General features: G+C 39.3%; 1 protein-coding gene across 1 annotated transcript; it reads left to right on the top strand.

Moving 5' to 3' along the window:
• Positions 1-16,768: 16,768 nt before the first annotated feature.
• LOC6507741 (antigen 5 like allergen Cul n 1) lies at positions 16,769-18,064 on the top strand. Its single transcript, XM_001956212.4, has 3 exons — positions 16,769-16,987; positions 17,043-17,428; positions 17,489-18,064. Exons 1-3 carry the CDS (start codon positions 16,802-16,804, stop codon positions 17,751-17,753), a joined length of 837 nt encoding a protein of 278 aa, XP_001956248.2. The 5' UTR covers positions 16,769-16,801; the 3' UTR covers positions 17,754-18,064.
• The last annotated feature ends 353 nt before the right edge of the window (positions 18,065-18,417 follow it).

Here is an 18,417-nt window from a genome sequence, read left to right as displayed (position 1 = left end):
ATGGATTTGTTTTTAACTTGAACAGAGTCATTGCGGGCGATGCACGTGCCGGATTTAAACATAGCGATAAGGTGGCATACAAATAAAAACTGTTACTATATTTTCACCAAAGTTTCCTTTCTGGAAGATCAACCCTTGTGGTCACTGATGGCTTAATTAGAAAGTTATTCATGGGAATTATTAGTTTGGAAATCAATTAATAATCCAAAATACTTTCTTAAACATGAGGAATTCCTATCAAAATATAAAATTAATTAATACCAGTCTTGATTTCAACCCCCATATAAATTACGTCAATTAATTTGCATTTAACGATCCTCTGTACATTTTTAGTATTTTATAAATAGTCTTATTTTTCGTAAAAAAAAAAGCTGAAATTTACATGTAAATAAGTTCGCAAATACAAAGAAGCCAAGGACTCTCCAGGGCCTGTGGAAACAGACAGGTTTCATTAAATTAATTAGCGTTTCTTTCGCAAATACTGTGGCAGCTGCACAGAATATATATGTACGAGTATGTGCTCTTATTTGGACGACCGTCCCGGCGTTGTTAGGTTTCGAATACGGGAACGTTGCAACACGAATACGGGAGCGAACCACTTGATTTTACGGCGCTCTCAGACGGAAAATGATGTTTTCAGTTAAAACTCAAGACTTATGTAAACACTTGTCCAAGCTCGGGTTGTATGCTATTCCAAAGTTAATGAACATTTCTGCCCATGACTGTAGGCAAATAAACATCTACTGCTGAATTATCAGAAGTTTGAGATAAAAGAGAAGACATTTAAATGATATTTTACTTTCCTTATTTAACACCAACATAAAAAATGGAATAAGGCTCTCGATACGTAAAAATCTTTTTCAAAAATTTCAATGGGGAGTTGGGGAGAATCTATTGTATGATACTGCCATTGGGCAGATACTTATCTGGCAAATATATTAAGGCAGAGCTCGTCCTCAGCCATCCATTTGGTACGCATCCGGTTGGTGACACTTACCCTTCGTTACCGTAATTAATTTCACTTTCAAGCCCCCGGTCCGCTTGTAAATATCTCGCCCAGACGAATTGCGACACGTGTATGAAGAAGCCGGATTTAAACATGCAGCGTACCGCTTCCACATCCCGGATTCTGACGACACCACCAAATATCACACTACCACCTCCGAAATCTTTCGGGCGGTTCCATACTGTGAGTTAATTCGTTCGATGTGGTTATGAATTAGGCACAACTCATCATTTGCAGCATCGACGTCTGTTCGACGGGGGTGGGCTTTCCTGCTTTCTTGCTTTCCTGTTTTCTGTTCTGTGCTCCCTGTTTTCTGTAAGCACAGACACACAATGATTGTGTTAACACCCCAACATCCAACACCCCACATTCCCACACCCACTGGTATACCATAGAGTATAGCCCCGGGCAGCAACTGTAACAATATGGCACCCGGCACGTGTTATAGGGCTCTCCAGCAGCGCTATTCATAACATTGAAAATATGAAACTGGCACCTCGAAACCCTTTTAGCGCATCCGTCTTCAAAACTCGGGGACTGGGAAAAACAATATTTTGATTTTGAGTGTGTTTTATGATTCCAGATTAAGAAATTTAAATAGTTTGGAGTGGGGAACATGCTGTCTTAGTTTGTTAAACATTTTAATAAAAATAATAAGTAAAATTTTCTAAGCCTAAAGGTATAAGATGTAATACCTAAGGGACACACCTTTAAGGTATCTTTAAAGTCTTTAAAATGTTGAAAATTTAGGGTTCATAGTTAAATTTTGGTTTATTTAGTGGAAGTTGCATAAATCATAAACCTGGTAAAAATATTTGTACATTTTTGCTTAATTTTTCAAGAGTATAAACAAAAGGCAAGTCACTTTCTGATTTCTGAGCTCTACGTGAAAAATGTTTTAATAACGCAAACAAAGGACCGCAACATAAACATAATAATTATTTATTGTTTGTGCAATTGTAATAGGCTGTGTGTGCTGGGACTCAACCGGATTCAAATCCGCCAACGATCCCAGTCTCAGTTCAAATCTGAGTCCCAGTCCCCAGTGTCGTGCGGTGCGGAGGAGCAGAGAGCAGCCCGAGTGGATAGCCCGATGGCACAGCGGGCGCTAGTTGACTTTTGGTTCTCATCCAAAGAGATGTCGGGGATCTCGTCCGAGGGCCGCGAAAAACACACAATGCTCCTTGCTTATTTGTGAACTTGTTTATTTGCGGTGATCGGGCGGGCTAATCTACAGCGAATGCTGCCAGTTTGTCGTTGTCTTATTTCCTTGTCATAGCGGGTATCGGTTTGGTTTGGCTTTGACTCTGGCTTTGGCTTGGCCCGGGGACTCACTGGACTATGGACACGGGACTTGGGTTTGTTTCGCCAGAACAAGTCCAAACAATGGTCCTGACAAGAGGGTTGCTCAGCTCGCCGGGGCATTAGTTCGCATCCCGACCCCCTGGGCAGTGGTAGCCTCATCTTCATCCTCAACCTCATGCTCATCTTTAGTCACATCCTCATTTTTTGTTGACTTGCTGAGATACATGTTTCCTACAGCCGCAGACGAGCGTTGTTCTTTTTTTTGACGAAGTACTAAATTGCTCCGACTGATGTTTCATACATGCACTGGAAAAATTAAATAGAAAGTTTAGTATGTATAGTATAGAATAGAGAGTATAGAAACTACAATATAATCAACTCTTGCTTAAAAATATATGCAGTTGAGAGAGATAAGTATTAAGAATTAAAAAGAAATGTGCCTCTGAGTATGTATTTCATCTTATAATAGTCTTAATATATCGTATTTAAAAATCTTTAAAATCCATATAATATTTTCAAGTGCATGGCTTCCTACTGATGGTGATGAGAAATACATACGTGTACGATTCATTCGTTTACAAAGTGCGAAATACTTCCTTTTCAGTTTGCAAAAGTGAAAAGGAATTGTGGAATAAATAAATAAATTGAATGGATTTTTTTTGGGTGGGTTGGGGCATTCAACAATTGACCAGAATTTCTTTCTCTGAGTGACAGTTTACAATCGCTTACATGTGACACAGGGCGATATCAATGGAAAGTGATTTTCCAAAGACCACTTATGGGTGCATGCGTGCAACCATGAAAATGCAATAACGATTGTCAGAGTCAATATTTTGGGTTCACGACCACCAAGATAGATATACAGAGATCCTTCAGAGACCAAGACAACTGCCACACATGTTTCCTGAATGACCCGAAGAATTATTGCCAACTCATTTTCGGCTGGTCGTTTTCTTTTTTTATTTTTTATCATTACTGTTTGTGGCAAACAAACAGCCTTCGATATAATGTGAAAGATGTAACAAATACTTTTGTCTCATTTTACTTTCTCCGAGTACTGGGGTCTCTGGGTCCTGGGGTGAAAATCACTTCAAGTATCACGTCTGGAGGTACATGAGTAGGTACCCAGGAACAATATAACAAGATATGCTCTATTTCAGATCTGGGAAAGTGTCAAGTCTCCTTTATTACAATTTGCAATGAAAAAGGCTTTCTTTTCGTATGGGAATTAAAAGAATGTTTTTATAGAATTTATGAAACAATAAAGAATGTTTTCTGGGTGGCAAGAGCTAGTTATAAAGTGAAGAGGAATGCCTTTCTTAGATTGAAAATTAATGACTAAACAATAAGAGTGTATGTATCCTTTAGTGTGTAGACTTTCTTTGTGGCACTTCGTCGCGGCCTTCAAGCCAGGGCCTAAACCAACAAACAAATAAGAAATATGCAAATTCTGGCGTATTCAACAATGGACTAACCGTTTAAGTAATTGGATCTCCATTTGGCTCTGTTTACATTTTCGGCTTCACTTTGCCACTTCGTTGGCGAGAGCCCAGGACACAAAGTACAAAATACAGAATACAAAATACGAAACACAAAGGAGTCGAACCAAAATCCCGGTCTCCGCTCTCTTCGGCATGTCCTGCGACACCGCAATTGAACATTTGGCTGCCACATTAAGTGTCCACAGCACAGTTTCCATTTCCATTTTCCACCCCGGATGAAAACTGCGTGGCTGTGTGGATGTGTATATCCTGGCAATGAGTGGGCGTTGCTTTTCAATCCAATTTTCGGATTTGATTTCATTTATATGTACTGAAGGATTAGGCTAGGCGACGAGGACTTCGAAAAGGCCAACTAGACAATTTCATTTGTCGTCGTGTGCTTTAAAGGGGATTTACTTGGCTCGGAATTGATGATGCTTTCTCATTACATTTACATTATATTACGCATTCCGAATGCCCACTGAATCCCCCCTCATTCTTATCCACTCAGCATATATACACAAATTTTCCGCCGAGTCTTTCAATGAAAATGCGAACATGTGGTTCTGACAAATACACGTCTTTCCTCACTTAGATCGGGATTACTTACAAGTGTTTCTACTTTACTTCGTGCATCCAAACTTTTTGGCCAACTATATGAAAGAGGGATATATAGGGAAGTTGGTACAACCCTTGGGGATTTGGGAGTGATGTGTGTCACCTGCGGAATCAATATCCAACAGCTAACTTGTCCATCAAATGTTAATTGCCACATAAAGGTTTGTCAGTCCTAATTGGATGATACGAAAATCTTGTATAAATTATTGCAACAGATGTTGTTAATATTTTAAGGAAAAGATTTCTTTTTGTGGTTTAGCTACTTTTTAATTAAAGGTACAAGCAGCTACAAAATATCACAAATCCATTAACTGTAGCCGAAAAAATATGTTTTCTAATACATTTATGAAATAGGGTTTTCTGCAAAACCATTCACCATTTTATGGAAAAATATGAGTAACAATAAGAATAACACTTCAAGGAAGAAAGGACATATTCGGTTATTGTGTCCTTGCCTTTTGGATCAGGACTTACACACGAGCCTGTTATATGTGAGTGGTTGTTCAGGATTTTACACAACAATGCTCCTTTTACTTTTCATTGAATTTCGTGAAGCATGGAAAATTTTAAACAGGATTGACTTTTTATTCGAGCTCGTGTGTGTGGCGACTGTTGATGTGCTTATTAGTCTACGGTGGTGATATCCTTACGGCATGCTGAAGGATTAGGTCAATTCCGCATCGCACCTTTTCCAGCCGTCTCGTGTGGACGGCCAAAGAGGATTTGCGCTGACATATTGGCCAGAATAAATAACCGGAACTTGATTCCACTTTATGGCCACAAACCAAGAAGGCACATAACATTTCATAATGCAAGAAAGTCCCGTCGCCTTTATATTTATGTAATGCCCGAAAGCTATTAGTAAGCCATCCTTCGACACTTTAAGACAGCCATTTGAGACGCCTAAATATGTGCTACATAATATAAATAAAGTGAATCGCCTTTCTGCGATTTATCTGGCTGCCCAAACACGGCTAGCAATTGTCGGTAAAAGCAATGGGGAAAGTATTAAATATGCAAATCATGGCGGGTAAAACAAGCGACCTTAGAACCACCAACTGAGCCAGCCATTATCCATTATCCTTATTTCCTTGGGTCCAAACGAAAAAAGGGGAGGTACATCTCTGGCGGATAGGCGGATGCTCATTTCCCAATTAAATGTTCCCCGGGCATCGCGATTTCTTCGCCGACTGTCTATCCCATTTGGCTGTTTGGCTGTTCGGCCATTTGGCCATTTCTCGAGTTTCTCGAGTTAATGCGATAAAATTTGCATATTTTGATTGTGTTGCGGTCAACAATGGGTTGCTCTGTGAATTAATGGGATTTTACAAGCTTATGCAAAATCCGACAAATATTTTACAATTTTAATTAAATTATGCCGTCTTCTTCGCGACTCTTAATCCGTCCAACTGTGAGTACTGTGCGGGACTGGAAAGTGTCAACAGTGCCTAGGAGGGCATTAAAACATCGTTTCGTCCGCCCATTTTAAAATACTCCTCTTCCTCTGGCCACGCCCCGCACTCTCTTTGTGTGCTTTATTGGAAAAACCACATCAAGGCCGGTGTAAATTCAATTTCCATATGGAAATTGTTACCCACAACCGCGTTCCGAACCATCCGCCAATCGTTTTAATGAGCCTGCCTCCGTCCGGCGATGTGGGGAGTATTATGAACCGAAACTCCCCGTAGGGAATGTGTCTGACTGCCTGCATCACATGCATCCAGTGCATCCAGTGCATCCAGTGATGGCAAATCGGCAATTTTATGGTGTCATCTGATTATATTTATTAATCGGATTATTGGCAATTTATGTATATGCAATTTATTCAATTTTATCTCAATTTACATATTTATAGAAAGCCACCCACGACCAAAACCAAAAAAGATTACAAAATAGGGTTTGGGGATCAGTAATATAACTTAGTCTCGTACCATTATTTTTTAGCAAATTAAGACTTAAAGCCTAAGCTTCTCAATAATGGTAAAGTTAGACACCCCATACTTATTTGAAATAAACAATCTCCATCTTGAAACCCTTTTTTTGTGGGATAATTGGCATCTCTGATGTGCATGTGCAATGCAATCTCGTTCCATTGTTGGCCGCCCACCTCCGGTTCACCTGTCTGTTGATTCTGGACGCTAGCAGAGAGATGGGTGTATTTGTGGCAACGTCAACACATGTTTTGTATTATCCCCCGGGATGCGGACCCGGCCAGTCGGCGAGCCAGTTGTTGCCCAAAACGCCCAGAGCTAACCGGCCGGCATACCGGGCGGGTAACATCCATTGGGCTGGGCTGTGGCCGAAAACAATGCGCCAGTGAATGTCACAGGGCACACGAATTTGGTTAACAGACCAGCCCAGATACTCGGCTGGATGTGGCAGATGATATTTCCGGCCAACTACAAAAGTTAGTTGGAGTAGGGATTACCTGGCGTCACGTGTTCACCCGCAGAGGAGGCCTAATCGAACCGCACAAAATGTACTAATTAGCAAGGAAAACGTATTTTCCAGCGTAAACATACAATTTACAAAAACAGCAACCGGCTGAAGGGCATGGTTTGCATAATAAGCTACATATTTTTGGGCCGACCAGCACGTGCCGATGGAATTTGGACACGTTTTTGGTTCTCAACTACCCAAATTAGTTCGAATTAATGTTTGCCCCAATAATTGCAGTGAATGCATGGAGGGAGTTCAACAATTTTGCTTAAAAATTTAATAATCAGAAAATAATGAACTTTGCATGATTTAAATTTAAGAATTTCTTGCCTGGTATCCCTTAAAATATCGCTAAATGTTTGAGGGATTAGAGATTACCTTTGTTAATAACCCTAAACCATTTTTTATGTCGTTACTTAATTATATTTTATGGTTTAATGTGACTTTAACCAGGAGTTGAACATTTTTGATGGATGTGACAAAAAAAAAAACTAAAAGCAACCCCTTTGAATGTCAGATGCACAGAAAGGATATAAAAAATTGTTGTCATCCTTAAAGGGTAGCTGGGAGTCTACTCTTGTTCCACCTATTGATCTCATTTTATTAATATGATTCAAAGTTAAAGGTTGAAAGGTTAAAACTTTAAAATGTTGTGATAACCACCCCCTTTTTGATATCAATTTTCTTTAAAGGGTATATGTTATTCGATCAGCCTCAGCTTACATCCCCCAGTAGGCATACACGTAAACATATCGGGTGTTAGAATGAAGCCATTCGTACGTCAGCTTATGCCAGTGTGCCAATTCATGCGTTTGCATTGAGAGGCATGCTTGGGTAATCAGTCAAATTATAATTTTGATTATCCCCGGCAACGTCGAAAGGTCACGAAGTCCCTGTCCAACCGAGCATAATCAGTCCTGTTCCGACAAATACAGGAGTCACTGTACAAGGGCTTTGCAAAACCACAACGACACGAAGTGGGAGTCCTTTACTTTGAAAGTCACGAGAGCTTTTGAGGTTGTAAACAAAAGATAGTGTGTTTAACCAAAATCATAAAAATTTTAGATACCTATTAATAGAAGGACATACTTGTAAGAATTTCTCCATATTTTATACTCCCTTAGAATCCAATAAAGAAATGTTTGTGCAATTTTTCTGTCATTATAATAATGAGCAGATATTAACGCTTTGGGTTTTCCCTGAAAGTACATTGCTTTTATTCGGATGTCTTCTTGACAATTAATTAAGTCTTGGGATTAACGAACGCATGTCATAAATAATGATGAATCCTGGCATTCCTTAATATAAATGTAATGAAGCCGTCTGCCAAGGGTTACATTTGGTTGAAGTCTAGCCCGGAGGAAAGGCAGAAAGACGGAAAGGTTTCGGAAGAAGAAAAATGCTGACAGTAAATATTTTGACTTGAAATGTATTTCCCTGTACGGGAAAAACAAACAAAATAAGACAAAACTCTGGCAGACTCGCTTTCGTTTTACCATTCGATTCGATTCGAATTTCATCCCTCGTCCATCCTAATGATAGCACTTCGAATAACATCATGGCCAGATTAGGGGTTTCCGTTCCCAAAGCGAATAGACAATGCTCGAAATTAAATGACAGCGAAAAGGTCATCCCATTCAATCGAATCTGGCCAGCCGCCACCGGCCAGGCGGACAAACGGACAGAGGACAACTTGGTATTTATTTATTATGATAGTGCGAAGAGCATGTGGCAAAGCAGATTCTTCTGATGGAGACGTGGATGTGGCATTGAAGCGGGAAATGGGTTCAATACGATGCCAATCTTGGAGTTGGACAATATGCCAAAGTGATAAATGGCTTGTGCATTGTGTACAGTACGGTTCGCTATGGGAAGACCACAGGGTCGGGTCACAATCATCCGAGCATCCTGCTGGCTGCCTTCTGCCCGGACTCATTGTCGCAGAGGATATTGTGGCGATTTCGACAGGAAAACCAGACTTTAGTGCTGGCCACCAATCAGGACAGGATGTGCTCCTTGGCCGGCCACGGGTGGTCCTTCCATCACGGCCAGTTCCTGGCGACAAATGACAAATGTATTTATTTTTCTCTTGTCCCAGCTATACGAACATGAATTAAAAACTCTATAGTTCTACCTCATTCTGCCTGGAAATATTTCATTATGTTTGTTTGGGACATTCTGTGGAGGTGGGTTTTTATTTGTGTGTTTAGTGGAACAAATGGTGACCCACACTATAGACCATGAAATTGAATTAACCACTTGGTGGTCTAGCTGATGACCACGTCATAAAGGTTTAAATGTAATTATTTTATTCACACGTACTACTAGGAGCCATTAAATGCTAAATATTGTATTGCGATTGATAAGTGTTACAGTTTTACCCAAAAATTTTTTGAAGAAAATCATTGCTCCAAATGGACCATGAAATTTAATTAACCACTAAGAGGGGTCAACACATTAGCGGACAAACTGATGACCAACCATGTCAAAATAGGATAAAATATTCACATTTCTCCTTTCCCCAACAGTTCATAATTTTGAAAACGTTTTACGACTCTATTAGCCCATTAATGTCCGTGAAAAGTGAAACTTTCTTGGGCGATTGAAGGGAAATAGAAAAATATTGCCTAACCCTTTTCCAGGGGGTTGGTTATTATTCTGGGATATTCACATTGTACTTTTTCAAAAATATACTACATAGGTATATGGATGGCGCCTGATTGTGCTATAAATTTTAGAACAGCCGGCGACATTTTAAAACGAATTTCAAAGTTTTATTGCACAAGGCGACGCGACGAGTGCTTGTGACGTGGGTGGGCCATTTAACCCTTAAAATATATATATTTCTCTGACACATTATTAAAACATAAAGAGCGTCAATAATCATTACAGTTTTAAGCCATTTATTTCTCGGTTCTTGGGCCTTTGGGCCTCCAGTTGTGTGTCCCGTTTCGGTTGTCGACATTGTTCGTTTGCTGTTTCAGTTGCTTGTTTCTGTTCTGTTTTTGTCGACGACACGACAATGTTTCGATGTTTGTAGCCGGAGCGCGTTGCCTTTCGCCTTTGATGGGGGCGTGTTCCACAGATTTCCCTGACGAAGGCACCGGCGGCGGATGGCGGGTTGGTGGCATGGTGGGATGGCGTACTGGCGGATGGCGGTTGTCTGAACATTTTACACAATGTAGCAGATTGTTTCGCTTCGACATTTCCCCAAAAAGCGCGGCAACAGCCATTTCAACAATCCTTTACACATCTGCACAAGTGTATGCGTTTAGTATTGGTGCCGAGCACTGAGAGAAAAAGATCTATGAACTTAGGGAGTCATATACATACTTTAACTTGTGACAATAATAAACTTCCAAAGCAGTCTTATCCATGTATTACGTATGATTTTTGTAATCTAAATTACTACTATAAATGTAGTATTACTGAATATTTTTGAAATATTAAATAAAGACCACAGGACTATATTCTCTATAAGAAAGAATTTTTCTTCAGTGTGCCCACGTGTGTGTTGCCCAGATTCCTTTTAAAATCATAGTCGTAGCATAACTCTTGGGGTTAAGAATCTCCACCCACCACTCGCCACCCGACACGACTACTGTTTTGGTAATCAATGTAGAACAGTGTTAAAACTTTAGAGCCCAGAAAGGCCAGAAAGGGGAATGAAATTGATTGTGACAGCAGCACGTGCTACAAATGGCCCCGGCCCGGGACAATAATCAAAGTAATCATAAGTGCCTTCGCACTTTCTCCAAAAACTCCAAACCCTTACTTAGTCATACATTCATACGGCAATGGGGTTGTGTGAACCCATTCCCATTATTGATCATCATCATCATGAGCCCCTTAATAGTATTTTCAAATTCCGAACATGTTTTTCACACTTAAACACCTCAAAATCCTCATCACAAATTCAATTCTTGGGGCGTAGTTATTCCTGCAGGAAGCAATAATATTACAGTTGTCAGACGTCAATATTTTATATCCACCTGATAGCATTATTATGAAATAAATAAAAAAATGTGTATAAAAAATGTATATGAATAATTTGAGTGGAAAGGGGAAAGGAGAGCCTGGGATGGGGCAGGCGTGTTTGCAAAAATGCTTGGGAAAAATGTGTTCCGAGAAAATGTACCGGAATTCGGTGTAAAGCAGCAGAAAACTAAAACCACTGGTCAGCACTCTCGGATTACGGCGACAGCGAATGGCAAACGGGATCAGGGCCAGACTGGAAACCAGAGACGTCCTAGCCCAGTCCAGGTGATCGGTTCGGGTGGAGCGGTACGGGTACAGCGGTGTTGACATTACGCTACCAATTTGAAATTCAGCAAAAATTGTTGCCTCATGTTCTTGTTTTTATATTTTTGCCAGGAAACTTTGACAATCATTTATTGATGTTTCATTAGCCCAATAAAAAAAGCTACATTTATTTTTAAGTCGGGAAATAAAAAAAAGAAAAATATAATACATTATAAGAATATAAAAAAATGCTTTTCTTAAAAAATGCTGTCATTAGTTTTTATTAAGAAATACTCTAGAATAATCTAAAAATGAAAACCAATTAAAAACGGATTCCTCAAAAGCTTATATTAATCGCTATCAAGTTTATTTGAAAATGAAAATAAAAACTCGAATTTCTTGGATCACTGATATCAAGCCGAGCATTAACAAAGCTCTCCGTCAGACGACCCTATTTATGGCAATTCATTTAGAAGAAGAAACCCGTTCATAATTTAAGACAATGGAATTCATATACATTTGTACAAGTTGTACTTTGGTGGAAGACAATAAATATTCTCATACGTTCGACTTTCGATGTTTCTACCCGTGTTTTATTGTGTATTTTTTTGCCGCGTCCGCCAAGGAGACATTGTTATTATTGGAGTTATGACGGGGGCTTCAGGGAGACGGAGCGTAACATAAATTAATAAATCTTGAGTGAATGGGAACAGTATCGGGATATGTGAAGAGGACCAGGACCAACCTGAGCTGGGTTGGACCTGACTGGACTGGACTGGAGTGGAGTGGACAGAAATTACTCCTGGACAGGTTGGTGATGTGCAATTTCGTGAACTGCATCGGCGGACAAACGTCGCCGCAATGGTTTTTGGATGTTCCTCGGATGGACAGGCGGACGCAGTAATCTAGTTCTTTGACAAGGGACATGGGCACAGGTCCAAACATCAAAAACAACCAAACATCAGTGATCGAAAGACCGTCTGTTCAGCCATCAGAGAGGCCTTTTAGCGAGGATTCCACGCTCGAAAGCGATCAATTAGTGCGCCTGACTTGACATCATTTCAAATGTAAAGCACGTACGGCTTGTGTGTTCCCGACAGTCCGACAGAATCAACGACGTTCATATTTTGTGGGACGATGGTACCTACTCCTTTCGGTACGGATACCAGATACCAGGCAATATGAATTCATCATAATTCGAAATCGTAAAAACAACTGGTTTTTCTCTTCTGGCGATCGAACATTTTTGGCCTTCATAAATATAAAGTCATCAAATATATGACAGTTTTATGTTCATTTCGTTGCGGTAAATGTTTTGGCGACAAAAGACATGATTCTCAAATTATTAATGTTTTTATATACATACATAAATATATTGATGGACCAGATCAGACCAAGAAAAAACCGAATGTTTCGTTCAACCAATGAGATATTTATAAACTGAAATGTCTGAGTGCTCGCATAATAATAATTAAAAAGCTTAAATTTCAAGCAATTGAGCTGGTTTATTTCAGCATTGGAAAATAATGATCGGATTGAGTTACAAAATATTTGATTATCTCTTTGTGGAATCGTTACGGTGTCCCCTTCCAACGTCTCGATGGCCGAAAGTGAAGTGTTTCAAGAAGTATATGTGTGTATAGTTTGGAGCTTGTATAAACATTTTAATTATACGACTAATTTATGTGGAATAAATTAGTGGTCTGCGGGCTCTCATTCTCCTTCATCATTCGCCTCCTGTTCATCCAACATTCAACGTCCAACTGTGCCTCGACACAGGTCTTTAGCAGCGCAGGGACTGTTTTTACGGCCGAGTCATCTAATGGGCGCCCCTTGTGTTCCACTGCGCCCAATAATTTTCCCCAATTCCAGCTGTCAGTCGAGGTGTCAAATCGCAGCTACTCATGCTGTGAGCTGTGAGATGGAGCTGTTGTGAGCTGTGAGCTGTTTGCTGTTCAGCTCCTCGAAGACTTTATCCCGCCCCTTGGGTAATTTAAATTAAGCATCTGACGCACACCTCTATGGATCGTTTGGATCCCTTGGATTTCCCCACTTCCCGACAATGCGATGATTTGGGTATGCATCCACTTAGCCCTGGCCGGAGGATAGAGAGGCCTTCTGTGATACTGATTAAGATCATCCACATCAACAGAATCATCGTGTTCATGTGGCGCGATCACGCTGACAACATCTCAGATCCACAATCAACTTCCCGATCCCGATCTCGATTCCGGTTCCCCTATCCCGGATACCACCGATCCCCGCCAGAAACTTGTAGCGGCATGTACCACTTATTGGAGCGTAAAACAATTTGCTATCCCAACTATCACGTCCGTGTGGTTGAAAGTGTTTATTCGAACACGGCCTAATCAAATTTGTTGGCCCGAAGAGTCTTCTTTCAATTAACAAAATAAGAAGGACGTAACAAGAACGCTTTTCTTGTTAGCAAAAGCGATTTGTTTATTCACATATGTATGCTTGGATTTCTATAGCATAAAGCTGGATTAATATAAAAGCTATCCATAAACTATTTATACTACATATGTACATGTATGTACAATTGAAATACTTTTGAGGAAAGTTAAAAGCTAAAACCTATGCCAGAAGTACGGATCACAAACATTTCTTGCTTAAAACCGTGAAAAGAGGCGTTAACCTCAAAGGGTCACCAACCAGTCTAAAAGATACTTCTCTTCGTTTTCCGTTCAATTCAAATTTAATTGGAATGATTCGATTTCGATGGTGGTGCTTGATAATTTACAACTTTTCAATTTGAACATTTGACCGAGCTCTGAACACAACAATGATTGGTGGCCGCTTAATTTTTCGCATCGGCCGGAGCCAAGGATTCAGGAAACCGGGGAGACAGAGGGCCAGGGATTCAGGGAGTAGCTCCAGAGTCCTGGTACAGTGAAGACAAGCTGACGCAATCACGACATGCAATAAGGTACATCCGAATTGTGGTATCTGCAACAGCGATCTCGGTTGCCATTGAAATGTGGCAGTTGTTGAATGAACGGCTTGGACTCCTTGCTAGCACCATCAGCTACACCTTGAGTCACTAGCATCACCGTACCACCAACCAACGAGGCACTCCACCCACATGGAAGTAAACAAGAGCTCATGTTGTTTCAGACGATCAGGCGATCGTCTCGGTTAGTCAGTGAATCCCAGTTACATTTCTCCTGTGGATGCGGTACTGTGGAAGTGTTTTGTGAATTTCATTGTTAAATTTTACTCTATTCTTGAAAAAGAGTTTTTAAAAATAAAAACATTTGGTTTAACATTTATTTACTGAAAGAGATGTATAAGAGATATAATAGTTGTACGGCGGTCTATTATATATTATATTTTTAAAAGAACAACTTAACAGGAAATATTTTTAATTTAGGATTATTAAAATAAATGAAAACACAGAACTTTCCATACTATTCACAATTTCGCATAATTTCATGTGTAATATTTTAGTATAATCGACTCAAGTGGGAATGTACATATCTCTGAGGTAAATACAAACAGACCTTGCATATGTCAGGAAATGCTTTGATCTCATAATTTTCTGAAAAAATACAGCTTAAATCAAAGGGAGGCCGCTGAAGTGTTGGAATATCGCCACGTGTCATAATATTTGTGACAGCATTAACAAAATTACTGTTGAAAGAGTGCAGTAAATTGCCTTTCCGCAAAAGTTGACATGCCCTCTCCCCACTAAATCAGATAAAAAGTGCTTTGTAAAAGATACGATTTCAATTATTTTCTCCGGCCCTTTAAATAAACAAAATAAACTCTCGCGATCCAATGATGATGAAGATGTTGGCAAATTTAATTTCTCGAAAAAAAATAATGAAACAATGAAGTGTCTTTGGTTGGGAGAACTGGACATGTTTTTGAAATTCAGAGTTCCACATGGTTAAGTACGGAAATGTGGGTTTTATTTCTTTTTCGCGAAAGCTGCACATCACCTATCTATCGACCGAAGTGGAGGAGCTCCAAAAAGTGGCCCGTCTGGTGCAGTTTGCTCCGGTCCCATCATTGTTTTAGGTCTCACTGTTTCACTGTTTTCAGTGTTCCAGTGTGATCGTTGTCTGCATAATAACATGTTATTATCATTTTATTTGTTTGCCAGATCGGACCTTGCTGGGTTCAAGCCCTGACTCTTCATCTCCAAACAAAACCAGTCGAGATATTCCTCGTAGTACGCCAAAGGTAAAAAGGCAATGTGCTAAATGCTCGAAACACATGTTCTTATGTTAAGTGTGTCTGCCAAAATTAGCATAATTGCGGATTTCGGCCAGGTTTTCAAAAACATATCAACGTCTCAGTTTCAACTAAAGCAAAGCTATAATTTACACCATGGTATTATTTGTTAAATTCAGAGTACCGTGTCTCAAATTGTTTTATTCATTTTCGATCCGTTTTCTACTTTAATTATATTTTTTAAGCTTTGACGTTCTTTGACTGTAGGCTGTGCACGTTTACACAAATTTTGGGTAAACAATAGAAAACAAGCTTAAGCTGGAAAATCATAAAGGCCGTGAGTTTTCGAATTTCAACAGTTTCCCCATAAAATTGGGGATGGGTATTGAGATGTATATATACCCACACACATATGGATCGGGGGCTTTGAGAATGCTGTAAACCGATTAGATATCGGATCACTGCCACAATATTGGAATTTCCATAAGCTGGCTGAGAATAAACAATTTGTTAGGAAGAAAGTTATTTTTCTCTTCATTTTCAGATGTAAATTACGGTGTAGCTGCGGCTCGCTTCCCTGGAATAATTAAATCATTCCGCTCTTAAAACTATAAGATGCGGCACAATTGATTTAAGCTGACAGCCAAAATCCGTTCCAATTTCCAATGACGATTGAGTTTTAACGGCGCAGACAATACCGATTTGATACTTTCGATCAAGGCTTTTGTTAGAGGCGACAATGCAGCATCACAAGAGCCAAAAAGCGCTCTACCCGTGAATTAATAATCTACGCCATAAAAACAGATGTCGGCTTAAAAATGTTGGGCTCCCCTTTGGTATGCTACTGGTTTTTTCCTATTCAATACAGCGGATTACGCTACTTGTATTCACTCGGCTCCACAAGAATGGCCTTCACGGAACCAAAGGCAATTCCATTTCCAATCCAACGGAATCCACTGGAATACAGGCTTTCGAATTTTCCTATATTACGTGAAACATTTTCCGATTAAGCCATTTTTTTTATTGGGTTATGTAAAGGTACACCATATTGGTTCAATTTTAGTGATATTCCGCTGGTTTTTTAAGATTCAGATTTAAATCTGATTTCCTTCGAAGACTATAGTCTTTAGCTAAAATGATTTATAGACTGATTCTCTACAATATATCAGTCACACTTGAAATTAAAGAACCATACCAAAACAAATATAATTTACAATGACTGAATTATCCAAAGACAGCTCAGTTGGGCCTTTGTCACACATTGAGTGCAATAACTCAGGAATAGGAACTTGACTATCCTTTTTTTAGAGAGCGGAAAATTATAGAAATCCGAACTTTATATCACAACACAAAATAAATTTTTAGTTTATATAAAATAATTTTATATTGGTTAACAGGTTGTAGAAGCGTTAAATCCTGATTTTAACTACATGTCATACTATACACTATGACCAATTCACTACATTATCTGGATAACAGAACATAAAATTCTCAGTTTAGTTCTGAAAGAATCATGAAATTCGAAAGATGTATTTCAATGGGAGCGGTGATTGCGATTCTTTTTGTTTTTCTGGTAGCCACGGTTCATGGAAATTCAAATGATACTGTTAATTATTCTGATGTGTATAAAAATCGATTTTGCCGTCTGACGAACTGTCCAGACAATATGTTGCCGCACATTGGCTGCAACAGTACACAAGTAAGTTTCAAATTAATTCAAAACGAAATCATCATTATTTTTCTTGTTAATACAGCAGTCTAGTTGCGGGGCGGACTTGAAACTTTACCCTATGTCAAATAAATGGAGAATGTATATTGTTAATCAGCATAATATTTTCCGAAACTTAATAGCTTCCGGAATGGTGAACCGACTTCCCGGATCCGGAGCCATGCTTAAGCTGCAGTGGGATTCGAGCTTAGAGGAGGTAGCCAGCTTTTTGGTAAAACGCTGTTCCCTTCATACCCCCAAGGAGTGCATCTCTACCTCTAGATATGAAGATCCCAGCTTCCAATCAGTTTACAACAAGTTTAAAAAGAATCAGAATGCCTTCTTGGTTCTTAAATCGCAAATGCACGCATGGTTTGATCAATATAAACACGCAACTGTGCTTAATGTAGTTGATGGATCCGCTGAGAACAAGTCGGTATTTTTTATGAAAAATATTGCAAAATAATGTAGTTATTCTTGTGTTGATTTTAGCGGAGAGGTGAGCCACTTCCGGAGAATGATGGTGGGTGCCAGCAACCATATGGGTTGCGCCATAGCCATGTCCAAAAAAGATGGCTTGAAGCACCAATGGATGATTTGCCTTTACAGCTGCACTCCAAAAGCTAACGAGCCCCTTTATTCGTTTAATGCCGTTCCTGGGGAACATTGCTCCACAGGAGTGGATCACGAATACCCGAATCTTTGTAACGAATCCGAGCATGTAGAAGATTGTAGGCTGGATACGCACCATGAATAGTTCTTTTATGCCAAGATCGTTATTTTATATTGTGTTAACTACACTTCTTGAATGGATTGGATAGAAAAAGGAGGTGGATAAAGTGCATCTCGAGATTGCATCAATTCCCAAAAAGGTTAAAGAGAAAGTGATTGACGCTGCTAGAGTTGCCGATAATTTGAATGAAGAAGCGAAAAATAAGATTATTATGGCCATTCATTTCAAAATGCCCTAAAATGATACATTTGGTTAGTTAGCCTCAAGTGGCTGGATATATTTTTCTCTATAAATTGCCTAAAAATAAATACAAACGAGTTAAATGTTGTATTATATTTGTACCGAGTACCGAGTACCGAGTTTTATTTAGTTGGGAAACTTGATTATAGTCGTTTAATCGTTGAGCTTTTCCGCCGCAAATAATACAAAATGCATAATATTTTATTTATACCAATAATTGTGGCTTTTGTTTAATGTGTCTCATGATCGTTCTTTAATTATAAGTATATACAGTTTTACTAATTTACACTACGCTTAGGGCGCTACAATTACGCGAGCTTACATACTTACAACTTGTGCATAAAGTACAGCGAATACATGAATCTCTAGCTTAGGAAATAATTACAATCAAAATTATGGTACACACAATGTAAAATAAATTAAATTTATAAACGACAGGAACCAATTG

The sequence above is a fragment of the Drosophila ananassae genome, chromosome 2R (assembly GCF_017639315.1).
Source record: "Drosophila ananassae strain 14024-0371.13 chromosome 2R, ASM1763931v2, whole genome shotgun sequence".
NCBI classification, from domain to species: Eukaryota; Metazoa; Arthropoda; class Insecta; order Diptera; family Drosophilidae; genus Drosophila; species Drosophila ananassae.
This window is presented reverse-complemented; position numbering and strand designations above follow the sequence as displayed.

Excerpts from the sequence above, each read along its gene's own strand:
- LOC6507741 (XM_001956212.4), top strand. The coding sequence starts at position 16,802 with ATGAAATTCGAAAGATGTATTTCAATGGGAGCGGTGATTGCGATTCTT. Across the intron at positions 16,988-17,042 it reads TTGGCTGCAACAGTACACAA|CAGTCTAGTTGCGGGGCGGA; the intron begins GTAAGTTTCAAA and ends TTGTTAATACAG. Across the intron at positions 17,429-17,488 it reads GATGGATCCGCTGAGAACAA|CGGAGAGGTGAGCCACTTCC; the intron begins GTCGGTATTTTT and ends TGTTGATTTTAG.